We start from the raw sequence: 12,440 nt of genomic DNA on the forward strand, positions 1-12,440 counted from the left end.
GCCTGGGCAGCAGGATTCCTACCCGGAGGGACTCGGGTGGGCACTCACCTTCTAAAGCCGGCAGCACTGTCAGGATCCAATCTTAAGCCCTCAATCAGCAGCTTCCGGACTATTTTCCAGACCTCTTCCATTTCTTTCTTCAATGGATCCAGATCACTGTGGACTAGCTGCCAACAGCCAAGGGGAAGAAAAGAAAGAATAGTCATGAGTTCACACCCAGTCTCCTTCCAGAAGAGGGGCTGCAGCAACCTGGGGAGTTACAGGGTGTAACAAAATTCAACTAAACTAGTGAGGGAGTCCAGGAAAGGGAAAATGACACAGCTTCAATGAGGCTCAACCCCTACTAGATGCTATTGGTAGAGAGGAGCTGCAAGGTGAGCTTCCTGGCAGCCAAAGCAAAAAACACCATCAGCTACTGTCTCCAAAGGCCAAATCAAACCAAGCTCAACTGCAGGCAGGGAGGTCTGAGAAACCTTTCTCACAACGGTTCCGCTGCACCTGACATTCACACACTCAACACATGTTTATTGAGGGTCTGTATGTAAAGTGGGCAGGTTTATGGCATTTAGTATATTTACAGAGTTGTGAGACCATCATAATCAATCGTATTTATTTATTTTTAATGTTATTTATTTATTTTTGAGATGGAATCCCTCTCTATCGCCCAGGCTGGAGTGCAGTGGTGCGATCTCTGCTCACTGCAACCTCTGCCTCCGGGTTCAAGCAATTCTTCTGCCTCAGCCTCCCAAGTAGCTGGGACTACAGGCACGTGCCACCATGCCTGGCTTTTTTTTTTTTTTTTTGGAGATGGAGTCTCACTCTGTTGCCCAGGCTGGAGTGCAGTGGTACGATCTTGGCTCACTGCAAGCTCCACCTCCCAGGTTCATGCCATTCTCCTGCCTCAGCCTCCCAAGTAGTTGGGACTATAGGAACGTACCACCATGCCCAGCTAATTTTTTAGGAGAGACGGGGTTTCACTGTGTTAGCCACGATGGTCTCAGTCTCCTGACCTCATGATCTGCCCGCGTCAGCCTCCCAAAGTGCTGGGATTATAGGTATGAGCCACCGCATCCGGCCTTTTTTTTTTTTTTGAGAGGGCGTTTTGCTCTTGTTGCCCAGGCTGGAGTGCAATGGTGCGCGCATCTCGGCTTACTGCAACCTCCGCCTCCCGGGTTCAAGCAATTCTCCTGTCTCAGCCTCTCAAGTAGCTGGGATTACAGGCACGTGCTCCCACACCCAGCTAATTTGTTTGTTTGTTTTACTTTTAGTAGAAACGGGGTTTCACCATGTTAGCCAGGCCGGTCTCGAACTCCTGACCTCAGGTGATCCGCCCACTTCAGTCTCCCAAAGTGCTGGGATTATAGACGTGAGACACCACGCCCAGCCTAATTTTTGTATTTTTAGTAGAGACGGGGTTTCACCATATTGGCGAGACTGGTCTCGAAATCCTGACTTCATGATCTGCCCGCCTCAGCCTCCCAAAGTGCTGGGATTACAGGTGTGAGCCACTGCACCCGGACTTATTTATTTACTTTTATTTTATTTATTTATTTTTGAGATGGAGTTTCACTCCTGTTGCCCAGGCCGGAGTGCAATGGTGCGATCTCAGCTCACTGCAGCCTCTACCTCCTGGGTTCAAGCGATTATCCTGCCTCAGTCTCCCGAGTAGCTGGGATTACAGGCACCCACTACCATATCCAGCTAATCTGTATTTTTAGTAGAGACAGTGTTTCACTATGTTAGTCAGGCTGGTCTCGAACTCCTGATCTCAAGTGATCTACCCACCTATGCCTCTCAAAGTGTTGGGATTACAGGCGTAAGCCACTGTGCCTGGCCAAAAATATTTTTTTAAAGTAGAGATACAGTCTTGCTATGTTGCCCGCACTGGTCTGGAACCCCTGGGCTCAAGTGATCCTCCCATCTCAACCTCCCAAAGTGTTGGGATTACAGGTGTGAGCCACTGTGCCACCTGATGGAGTATTTTTTTTTGAGATGGAGTCTCACTCTGTTGCCTACACTGGAGTGCAGTGGCGCGATCTTGGCTCACTACAAGCTCTGCCTCCAGGGTTCACTCCATTCTCCTGCCCCAGCCTCCTTAGTAGCTGGGACTACAGGTACCTGCCACCACGCCTGGCTAATTTTTGTTGTATTTCGTTAGCCAGGATGGTTTCAATCTTCTGACCTCGTGATCCACCTGTCTCAGCCTCCCAAAGTGCTGGGATTACAGGCGTTGAGCCACTGTGCCTAGCGGCTGGAGTATTTTTTTTTTTTTTTTAGTTACAGAAATGGTGACATTTCCCTAACAAATATTTGAGTGTGATAACATTTTATTCTATAACCACAATACGATTATGTTTAATACAATTAGCAACAATTCCTGACTTGGATGTCATCTCCAGCCCATTTGTAGACTTGCTTCAATTAAACCAGGAAACAAGTACAATCTCTTCGTATGTTGCTTTTGGTTGTTTTGAGCCCCCACCTTTTTTTCTGAGATAGGGTCTCACTCTGAGTGCCTGCCAGGGTGCTCCTGTTGCCCAGGCTGGAGTGCAGTGGCACGATTTTGGTTCACTGCCGTCTCAACCTCCCAGGCTCAGGTATTCTCTCACCTCAGCCTCCTGAGTAGTTGGAACTGCAGGTGTGTGCCACCACACCTGGCTTTTTGTTTTTTTGGCGGGGAGGACAGAGTTTCACTATGTTGCCCAGGCTGGTCTTGAACTCCTGGGCTCAAGCGATCTGCCTGCTTTGGCCTCCCAAAGTACTGGGATTACAGGCGTGAGCCACCACACCTGGCTGCAATGTCTTTTATGATGGAAGGCGGTTACCCTCCATCATCTCTCTAATATCCTGTTGGTTACACAAGCTGGTCCCATTCAACGTGGGAGGGGGCCACACAATCGTGTGAATACCAAGAGGTATGGCTGGCGACCATCCTGGAGGCTAACTATGCCTCTCTCCTGGGTAAGCGCAGGGATGTGGGGTGGAGGACGGGAGTCTCTGAGGGTCCGTGACAGTCATTCATTTATTCATTCATCATTTACTGACTGCCAGTGATGTGCCAGACCCTAGGGAAATGTCTAGAGGAGTCATAGCCCCTTCCTCAATTAGTATAGTGTCGTAGACTGGAACAGTCGGTCCAACGAGAGTGCTACATGGTTCTTGCAACTGAGGTGGCTGGACTGACCCAAAGAGGTTAAATTAGGTTTAGAATCAGGCAGCTCTGGGTTTGAGTCCCAGCTCCACCATGAGCAGCAGCATTTCCTGAGGGAAGTATAATAACCTCTCTGAGGCTCAGTGTTCCCCTCTGTGAAATGGGGATCAATTCATGTATTGATTATGTATGGGGAAGGTGCCCAGAGTAAGGCCCTGTATGTGTGTGTGTGTGTGTGTGTGTGTCTATATATATAAATACACTGCAGCTTCTTACTTCCCCTCTTGGATCATTTGCTCTGGGGGATGCCAGCTGCCATGTCATGAGGCCACTCAAGTGGCCCTAAGGCGGAGTCCATGGGATGAGGAACTGAAGAGTGTTACTAACAGCCACATGAGGGAATTTCCTTTGAATTGGCTCGTCCAGCCTCATTCGAGCCTTCAGATGAGACCAGCCCTGGATGACATCTTGACTGCAATTTCATGGGAGACCCTGAGCCACCCAGCTAACCTGCTGGGTCACTCCCAAATTCTTCCTCCTCCTAAACTGAAAACGTTTGTTGTTTGCAGTTGCTAATTTCTGGGTTAATTTGTTAGGAAGAAAGTGAAAATCAACACAGGGACACTCACCTTCGTGTTCACATCCTTGCTGAGCTCCTCCACAGCCTTCTTCCAGTTGTCCTCGTGGATCGTGACCTTGAAGAGCATGCCCTGAATCATCTCGTTCATCCCCAAGGCCACAGACTCCAGGTCAGCTCGGCTTGCCTTGCCTGCCAGGGCGCTCCTGTCGGCTTTCTAGGGAGACAGGGAGTTCAGGGAGGTGAGGCTGCTGGGATGGAGGAAAGCAAAGCTGGGAGACATCACACCCCTTGGGTCTGGTGCTTCTAGTTTAGAACTCTGGACTTTTATCCTTGGCTTAAATGCAACCCTGGGGTCTATGTGGATTCAAACATGAGCTTGAGATCAAAGCCAAGGTTTTCCTATAACAGGGAAGTTGATGTATGATTTTCATTATTATTATTATTATTATTGTTTTTGAGACAGGATCTTGCTCAAGGTTGCCCAGGCTGGAGTGCAGGGGCACAATCATAGCTCATTGCAGCCTCCACCTCCCGGGCTCAAGGGATCCTTCCACCTCAGCCTCCTGAGTGGCTGAGACTACAGGTATGTTCCACCATGCCCGGCTAATTTTTAAATTTTTTTTGTAGAGTTGTGATTTTGCTATGTTTCCCAGGCTGTTCTCAAACTCTCGGTCTCAAGTGATCCTATCATCTTGGCCTCCCAAAGTGCTGGGATTACAGGAATGAGCCACCCTGTGCACAGCTGATGTATGATTTTCAAGTTCATATAGAAGTGTTAATAATCCTCAATTGCTGAAAATGGGAGTTGATGTGACTCTTTTTTCTTTTCTTTTCTTTTCTTTCTTTTTTTTTTTTCAGACTGAGTTTTTGCTCTTGTCACTCAGGCTGGAGTGCAATGGCACAATCTCGGTTCACTGCAACCTCTACCTCCCAGGTTCAAGCGATTCTGCTGCCTCAGCCTCCCAAGTAGCTGGGATTACAGTTACCTGCCACCATGCCTGGCTAATTTTTTGTATTTTTAGTAGAGACGGAGTTTCATCATGTTGGCCAGGCTGGTCTCGAACTCCTGACCTCAGGTGATCCACCCGCCTTGGCCTCCCAAATTGCTGGGATTATAGGCATGAGCCACCACTCCCAGCTGACTCCTGTTTTCAATATGAACAAAGAGGGAGGGAAATTCTGGAAGGCTGTCTGGTATGCTTCGCCTGGATGGCTCCGTTTCCCTGGGTAGGGGAGTAGGCAAGGCAGAGGAACCTCTGCTCACTCACTTCTCTCAGCTCCTCCTCCATCGTGCTCTTATTCACCTTGTTCATTTCCAGTCTTTTGATTTGAGCCTGGAGAGTCTAAGAACAGAAGCACAGGCATGTCTGCCATCCTAGAGAGCCTTGAGGGTAAAATACCAACCTCCCACCTCTACCATTGCCATGTGCTGGGGAGGCACAGCAGGCCGTACGGACAGCAGGCAGGTGGGCGTGGGCGTTAGAAGACACGGGCTCAAGGGCTCCAGGTGCCCAGATGAGAAGGGAAGGAACATGCGACTTGGGACAAGCTGTCCCCTTAGAGGTGGTGTCATAGGAACTTTCCTCCACGGGGAGTTGGACCCAAACCAATGTGGACGATTTCACTCCCTGGATGTTTAAGGCATGTTCATCACTTCTGATCTGTCCTGGGGTCCCAGCAGGAATTCCAGTCTACTATCAACTTATCATAGCCTCATACACTGTGCCCAAGTGTTAGGGGAAAACCTCATGTCCCATCCTCACAACTCCACAAAGAACCAACTGCCCCCATGAATTCCACCCTCTCTCCAATTACTAGATCCCCCTTGTAATAGGAGCAGCAGCTGCTCCACAGAGGGTCGGGCCACGGTTCCTGCAAAGCTGCAAACAGGCTTCTATTTCTCTCTTCCTGTCGCGTCTCCCTCTCACGCTTACGAACGGAACTCTGGACTTTCAGCTGGAACCCAGCTGCCCCGAATCAAGACTCCATTTCACAGCCTCCCTTATGGCTTAGTGTGGCCACTGGGGTGTCAACAGAAGTGAATGGGTATCTTTAACTTGTTTTTTTGTTTATTTGTTTGTTTTTTACAGAATCTGCTCTGTCACCCAGGCTGGAGTGCAATGGCACCATCTCGGCTCACTGCAACCTCCGCCTCCAGGGTTCAAGAGATCCTCCCACTTGGCCCAGCGCGGTGGCTCACGCCTGTAATCCCAGCACTTTGGGAGGCTGAGGTGGGTGGATCACGAGATCAGGAGATCAAGATCACCCTGGCTAACACGGTGAAACCCTGTCTCTACCAAAAAAAAATAATACAAAAATTTAGCCGGACATGGTGGCAGGCACCTGTAGTCCCAGCTACTTGGGAGGCTGAGGCAGGAGAATGGCATGAACCTGGGAGGCGGAGCTTGCAGTGAGCCAAGATCGCACCACTGCACTCCAGCCTGGGCGACAGAGTGAGACTCCATCTCAAAAAAAAAAAAAAAAGAACAAAAAAAGAGATTATCCCACCTCAGCCTCCTGAGTAGTTGGGGTCACTGGCACCCAACACCATGCCTGGCTAATTTTTGTATTTTTAGTAGAGACGGGGTTTCACCATGTTGGCCAGGCTGGTCTCGAACTCCTGACCTCAAATGATTTGCCTGCCTCAGCCTCCCAAACTGCTGGGATTACAGGTGTGAGACACCGTGCCTGGCTCCAATATGTAGTTTTCTATCCTTCCCGCTCTCTCTATTATCCGGAGTCTCCTGTGTCCATTATCCCGCTCTGTCTGTCTTTGCATACCCATGGCTTAGCTCACTTAGAAGTGAGAACGTGCAGTCTTTGCTTTCCACTCCTGAGTTGCTTCACTTAGAATAATGGCCCCAGCCTCCATCCAAGTTGCTCCAAAGCCAAGGGACACCTTGAGCCACCAGAAGCTGGGAGAGGCGAGGAGGCTCCTCTAGAGCCTTCAGGTGGAACACAGTCTATGACACCTTGATTTCAGAATTCCCGCCTCCAGAACCCCTGAGAGTGACTGGCCGCAGCAACCGCAGGGAACTGATCCAACCAGCAGGTGGCAGAATCAGGATTCAAACCCAGGAAACGTCTATTCCCAAGCCTGGGCTCTGAACCGCACGCACACCAGGCCACCTCCCAGCCCAGCAGGCTTGGGCTAGTTTCTCTGCTGGAGTCTCTTGTTTCCTCCTCTTTATTTTAATTTATTTTTATTTTTATTTTTTGAGGCAGGTTCTTGCTCTGTCACTCAGGCTGGAGTAAAGTGGCATGATCACAGCTCACAGATCACAACCTCCCAGGCTCAAGCAAGCCTCCTGCCTCAGCTTCCAGAGGAGCTGGGACTGCAGGTGACACCACCCACCTGGCTTTTTTTTTTTTTTTTTTTGCAGAGACAGGGGTCTGTCTCACCATGTTGCCTCAGGCTGGTCTGGAACTCCTAGGCTCAAAGGATCCTCCCACCTCAGCCTCCCAAAGTGCTGGGATTACAGGAGACATCAAACCTGGCCATATTTATGCTTTTTATTTTTATTTTTATTTTTTGAGACAGGGTCTCCGTCTGTCACCTAGGCTGGAATGCAGTGGTGTGAGCTCGGCTCACTGCAACTTCCACCTCCCAAGCTCCAGTGATCCTTCCACCTCAGCCTCCCCGGTAGCTGGGAATACAGGTGCAGGCCACCATGCCAGGCTATATTCATGTTTTATAATCTTGTTATTTTGGCTGGGCACAGTGGCTAATGCCTGTAATCCCAGCACTTTGGGAGGCTGAGGTGGGCGGATCACTTGAGGTCAGGAGTTCGAGACCAGCCTGGCCATTATGGTGAAACCCCATTTCTACTAAAAATACACAAATTTGGCAGGGCGCAGTGGCTCACGCCTGTAATCCCAGCACTTTGGGAGGCCGAGGTGGGCAAATCACCTGAGGTCAGGAGTTCCAGACCAGCCTGGCCAACATGGTGAAACCCTGTCTCTACTCAAAATAAAAAATTAGACGAGTGTGGTGGCACACGCCTGTCATCCCAGCTACTTGGGAGGCTGAGGCAGGAGAATCGCTTGAACCCGGGAGGCGGAGGTTGCAGTGAGCTGAGATTGCACCATTGCACTCCAGCCTGGGCAACAGAGTGAAACTCCATCTCAAACAAAAACAAAAACAAACAAAAAACCCACAAAAATTAACTAGGCATGGTGGCGCACGCATGTACTCCCAGCTGCTCAGGAGGCTGAGGCAGAAGAATCACTTGAACCCAGGAAGTGAAGGTTACAGTGAGCCGAGATTGTGCCACTGCACTCCAGCCTGGGCAACAGAGCAAGACTCCATCTCAAAAAAAAAAAAAAAAAATTAGCCAGGCATGGTGGCATGCACCTGTAGTCCCAGCAACTCAGGAGGCCAAGGTGGGAGGATCACTTGAGCCTAGGAGCTCAAGGCTGCAGTGAGCTGTGATTAGGCCACTGCACTCCAGTCTGGGTGACAGAGCAAGACCCCAGGCGACACTGGGAAACCTAAGTCTTACATGTAAGTCACATGGTAGAGAGCAAGACAGAGACACAGTCATGAGATCTCGCTCCCATCCTGCATTTGTCATCTAGAGGATTGCTATCGGACCTAAGAGTTACTGTTATTCCTCGAAATGGTTTTCCTAACACGAGTTGCGGAGTAATCCATCCTTCCTCTAGTGGTCATATGCTAAGTTCTTGCAATCTTACATCTGGTCTTCTTGGCCTTTTTTCGTTTTCTTTTTCTTTTTTTTTTTGAGATGGAGTCTCACTCTCTCACCCAGGCTGGAGTGCAGTGGTATGATCTTGGCTCACTGCACCCTCTGCCTCCTGGGCTCAAGCAATTCTCCTGCCTCAGCCTCCCAAATAACTAGGATTATAGGCATGTGCCACCATGCCCAGCTAATTTTTTTTTGTATTTTCAGTAGAGACAGGGTTTCGCCATGTTGACCAGGCTTGTCTCAAACTCCTGACCTCAAGTGATCCACCCATGTCGGCCTCCCAAAGTGCTAGAATTACAAGTGGGATCCACCGTGCCCAGCCTTCTTGGCCTATTGATCTGCCTATTCCTACACTAGTTCTACATTTTTTTTTCTTCTTTAACTATTGGTAATACAAACCATTTGTGTGGTTCAAAATCGCAAGATTTTATTTTAGTTTAGTTTAGTTTTTGAGACAGAGTCTCACTCTGTCACCCAGCCTGGAATGCAGTGGTATGATCTCAGCTCACTGCAACCTCCACCTCCTGGGTTCAAGTGATTCTCCTGCCTCAGCCTCCCGAGTAGCTGGGACTACAGGCGTATGCTGCCACATCTGGCTAATCTTTTTATTTTTTTTAGCAATGGGGCCTTGCCATGTTGTCCAGGCTGGTCCTGAAGTCCTGGCCTCAAGGCATCCTCCTGCCTTGGCCTCCCAAAGTGCTGAGATTTTTCCCAAGATGGAGTCTCGCTCTTGTTGCCTAGGCTGGACTGCAATGGCACAATCTCAGCTCACTGAAACCTCCGCCTCCTGGGTTCAAGCACTTCTCTTGCCTCAGCCTCCCAAGTAGCTGGGATTACAGGTGCCTGCAACCACGCCCAACTAATTTTTTTGTATTTTTAGTAGAGATGGGTTTTCATCATGTTGGCCAGGTTGGTCTTGAACTCCTGACCTCAGGTGATCCGCCCGCTTCACCCTTCCAAAGTGCTAGGATTATGGCGTGAGCCACCGCGCCTGGCCAGCAATGAAATCTTGATAGCACAAGAGCCAGGAAGCTGGGACAAGGGTCCTGGGACCAGGGACGTGCTCTGTTTTGGCACGCTTTCATCAGCTTCAGAGTCTTTCTAACAAGTGACAGCTATGGACACACAGGCAGACACTGCAGTCCCCGCTTACCCCCATGCTGGGTGCACGCTGGACATGCTGAATGGAATTGGCTCCAGCTCTATGGAGAAAGGGCACCAAGATGACCCCAGGACGTGGTGGCCTGGGCCTCTCTGAAGAGCAGTGTTGGCAGGAAACCTGGTTCCTGGCCAGTGGTGCACAGTCTGAGCACGTACTCCTGCGTGCAGTCCACCCACACTCGGCCCAGCATCTCCAGAGACAGCCAACCCTCCTGTCCACCCCCACTTCACAGGCTGTGAATTGGTTCCCCTTTAATGAGTTCTTTTTCATTCGAGGCTGCCTCAAGTGGGTCCCAGCCTGATTACAGTGTGCCGACCTTAGGGGCAGCCATACGCCATGGGTCTCCTTGGTCCCTTTTCCCCTAGCACACCCCAGTGCATCCCAGCAACAGCCCCCTGACTTGGAAGACTTCATGGAAACAACCTTGGTGGGTTGCTGTTTATTCATTTATTTTTTGAGACCGAGTCTCGCTCTTGTCGCCCAGGCTGGAGTGTAATGGCGCATTCTTGGCTCACTGCAACCTCCGCCTCCCAGGTTCAAGTGATTCTCCTGCCTCAGCCAACTGAGTAGCTGGGATTACAGGCTCTCACCACCCTGCCTAGCTAATTTTTGTATTTTTAGTTGAGTCGGGATTTCACCATGTTGGCCAGGCTGGTCTCGAACTCCTGACCTCAGGTGATCCGCCTGCCTCGGCCTCCCAAAGTGCTGGGATTACAGGTGTGAGCCACTACTCCCAGCCCTTGGTGAGTTTTTTGCTTTTTGCTTTGTTTTCTTTTTTTGAGACAGGGTCTTTCTGTGTCACCCAGGCTGGAGTCAGTGATGCAGTCATAGCTCACTGCAGCCTCAACCTCCCACACTGAAGCAATCCTCCCCCCTCAGCCTCCCAGCTACAGGCATGTGCCACCACACCTGGCTAATTTTATAATTTTTTTTTTTGTAGAGACAGAGTTTTCTTCTGTTGGCCAAGTCTTGAACTCCTGGCCTCAAGCAATCCTCCCTCATTACAGGTGTGAGTCACTGCACCCAAAGCACTAGGATTACAGGTATGAGCCACCACATCCAGCTAGTTTTTGTTTGTTTGTTTTTTGAGAGAGTCTCACTCTGTTGCCCAGGCTGGAGTGCAATGGCGCAATCTCGGCTCACTGCAACCTCTGCCTCCCGGGTTCAAGCGATTCTCCTGCCTCATCCTCCCAAGTAGCTGGGATTACATGTGTGTGCCACTACACCCGGCTAATGTTGTATTATTATTATATATTTTTTAGACAGAGTTTTGTTCTTGTTACCCAGGCTGGAGTTCAATGGCATGATCTGGGCTCACCGCAACCTCTGCCTCCCCAGTTCAAGCGATTCTCCTGCCTCGGCCTCCCGAGTAACTGGGATTACAGGCATGTGCCACCATGCCTGGCTAATTTTGTATTTTTAGTAAAGACAGGGTTTCTCCATGTTGGTCAGGCTGGTCTTGAACTCCCAACCTCAGATGATCTGCCCGCCTCAGCCTCCCAAAGTGCTGGGATTATAGGCGTGAGCTACTGCGCCTGGCCTAATTTTGTGTTTTTTTAGAAGAGACGGGGTTTCACCATGTTGGCCAGGCTAGTCTCAAACTCCTGACCTCTAGTGATCCACCCGCCTCAGCCTCCGAAAGTGCTGGGATTATAGGCGTCAGCCACCGTGCCCAGTCCCAGCTAATTTGTTTATTTTTGTAGAGATGGGGTTTCCCTGTGTTACCCTGACTTTCTCAAACTCCTGGTCTCAAGTGATCCTCCCACTTCAGCTTCCCAAAGTGCTGTGATTACAGATGTGAGCCACCGCACCCAGCCTAAATATTTTTTTTTATTATCATTTTTAAATTTTTATCACCCAGCCCAAAATGTCAGTAAATATTTCTACCACTTGGCTCAGGGAAATGTAAGAACATAACAGTTGGCACAAGAAGTTCTCTTAATCATTCATTGAGTCACTCAGCAAATGTGATGGGGCCTTCGCTACCCCTGCCCTTCCAGGGGCAGGTGACACAGTGGTCAAAAAGACAAACAGTGTCCAGGCCCTTCTGTTTATATGGATGGGGGGTGGTGGTGGGATTCATTTGCTTTTCATTGAAGTATAATTTACACACAGTAAAATGCCAGTAAAGTCTCACCGCTTCCCAGCCTCAAGTGCATCCCCACCTCGTGCAGAACCTTTGGGAAGGGTCGGAAGGTCTGGATGAGGAATTCTCCCCTTGCCAGCCCTTCTCCAGCCCCCCAGGCCTCCTAACCTTGAACTCATCCACGCGAATCTCCAGCTTCTCCACTGCCTTGTCCAAAGTCACGTAGCGATCCTTCATTGCCTGTATTTGGTTGCCCCAAATTATCTCAAGTTCTTCCTCCTAAAAGGGGGAGACACAGACACCCCAGGCCTCTGCTTCTGAGGTCACCATGGCCGGGAAGGGGCCTGAGGGAGGGTTGAGGCCAAGAAGAATGTACCAGGCCAGGCTGGGCACAGTGGCTCATGCCTGTAATCCCAGCACTTTGAGAGGCCGAGGTGGGTGGATCAACTGAGGTCAGGAGTTCGAGACCAGACTGCCCAACATGGCAAAACCAGTCTCTACAAAAAATACAAAAATTAGCCGGGTGTAGTGGTGGGCCCCTGCAATCCCAGCTACTCAGGAGGCTGAGGCAGGATATTCGCTTGAACCCAGGAGGCAGAGGTTGCAGTGAGCTGAGATTCCGCCACTGCACTTTGGCCTGGACGACAAAGCGAGATTCCATCTCAAAAAAAAAAAAAAAGAAAAAGAAAAAAAAAGAAAGTATCAGACCAGGGTGCCTTCTACCTGCCTTTTTTTTTTTTTTTTTTTTTTTTTTT

General features: G+C 49.8%; 1 protein-coding gene across 1 annotated transcript in view; it reads right to left on the reverse strand.

The window, feature by feature from the left end:
- Positions 1-12,440, reverse strand: part of C20H16orf96 (chromosome 20 C16orf96 homolog) — a 43,244-nt gene that overhangs the window by 8,330 nt on the left and 22,474 nt on the right. Inside the window, exons 8-11 of the mRNA XM_025371521.1 lie at positions 11,854-11,964; positions 5,000-5,074; positions 3,781-3,945; positions 49-167 (exon numbers count right to left, since the gene is read on the reverse strand). Coding sequence (XP_025227306.1) covers positions 49-167; positions 3,781-3,945; positions 5,000-5,074; positions 11,854-11,964 — 470 coding nt within the window. The remainder of the gene's footprint in view (positions 1-48; positions 168-3,780; positions 3,946-4,999; positions 5,075-11,853; positions 11,965-12,440) is intronic.

Source organism: Theropithecus gelada, chromosome 20 (genome assembly GCF_003255815.1).
Source record: "Theropithecus gelada isolate Dixy chromosome 20, Tgel_1.0, whole genome shotgun sequence".
NCBI classification, from domain to species: Eukaryota; Metazoa; Chordata; class Mammalia; order Primates; family Cercopithecidae; genus Theropithecus; species Theropithecus gelada.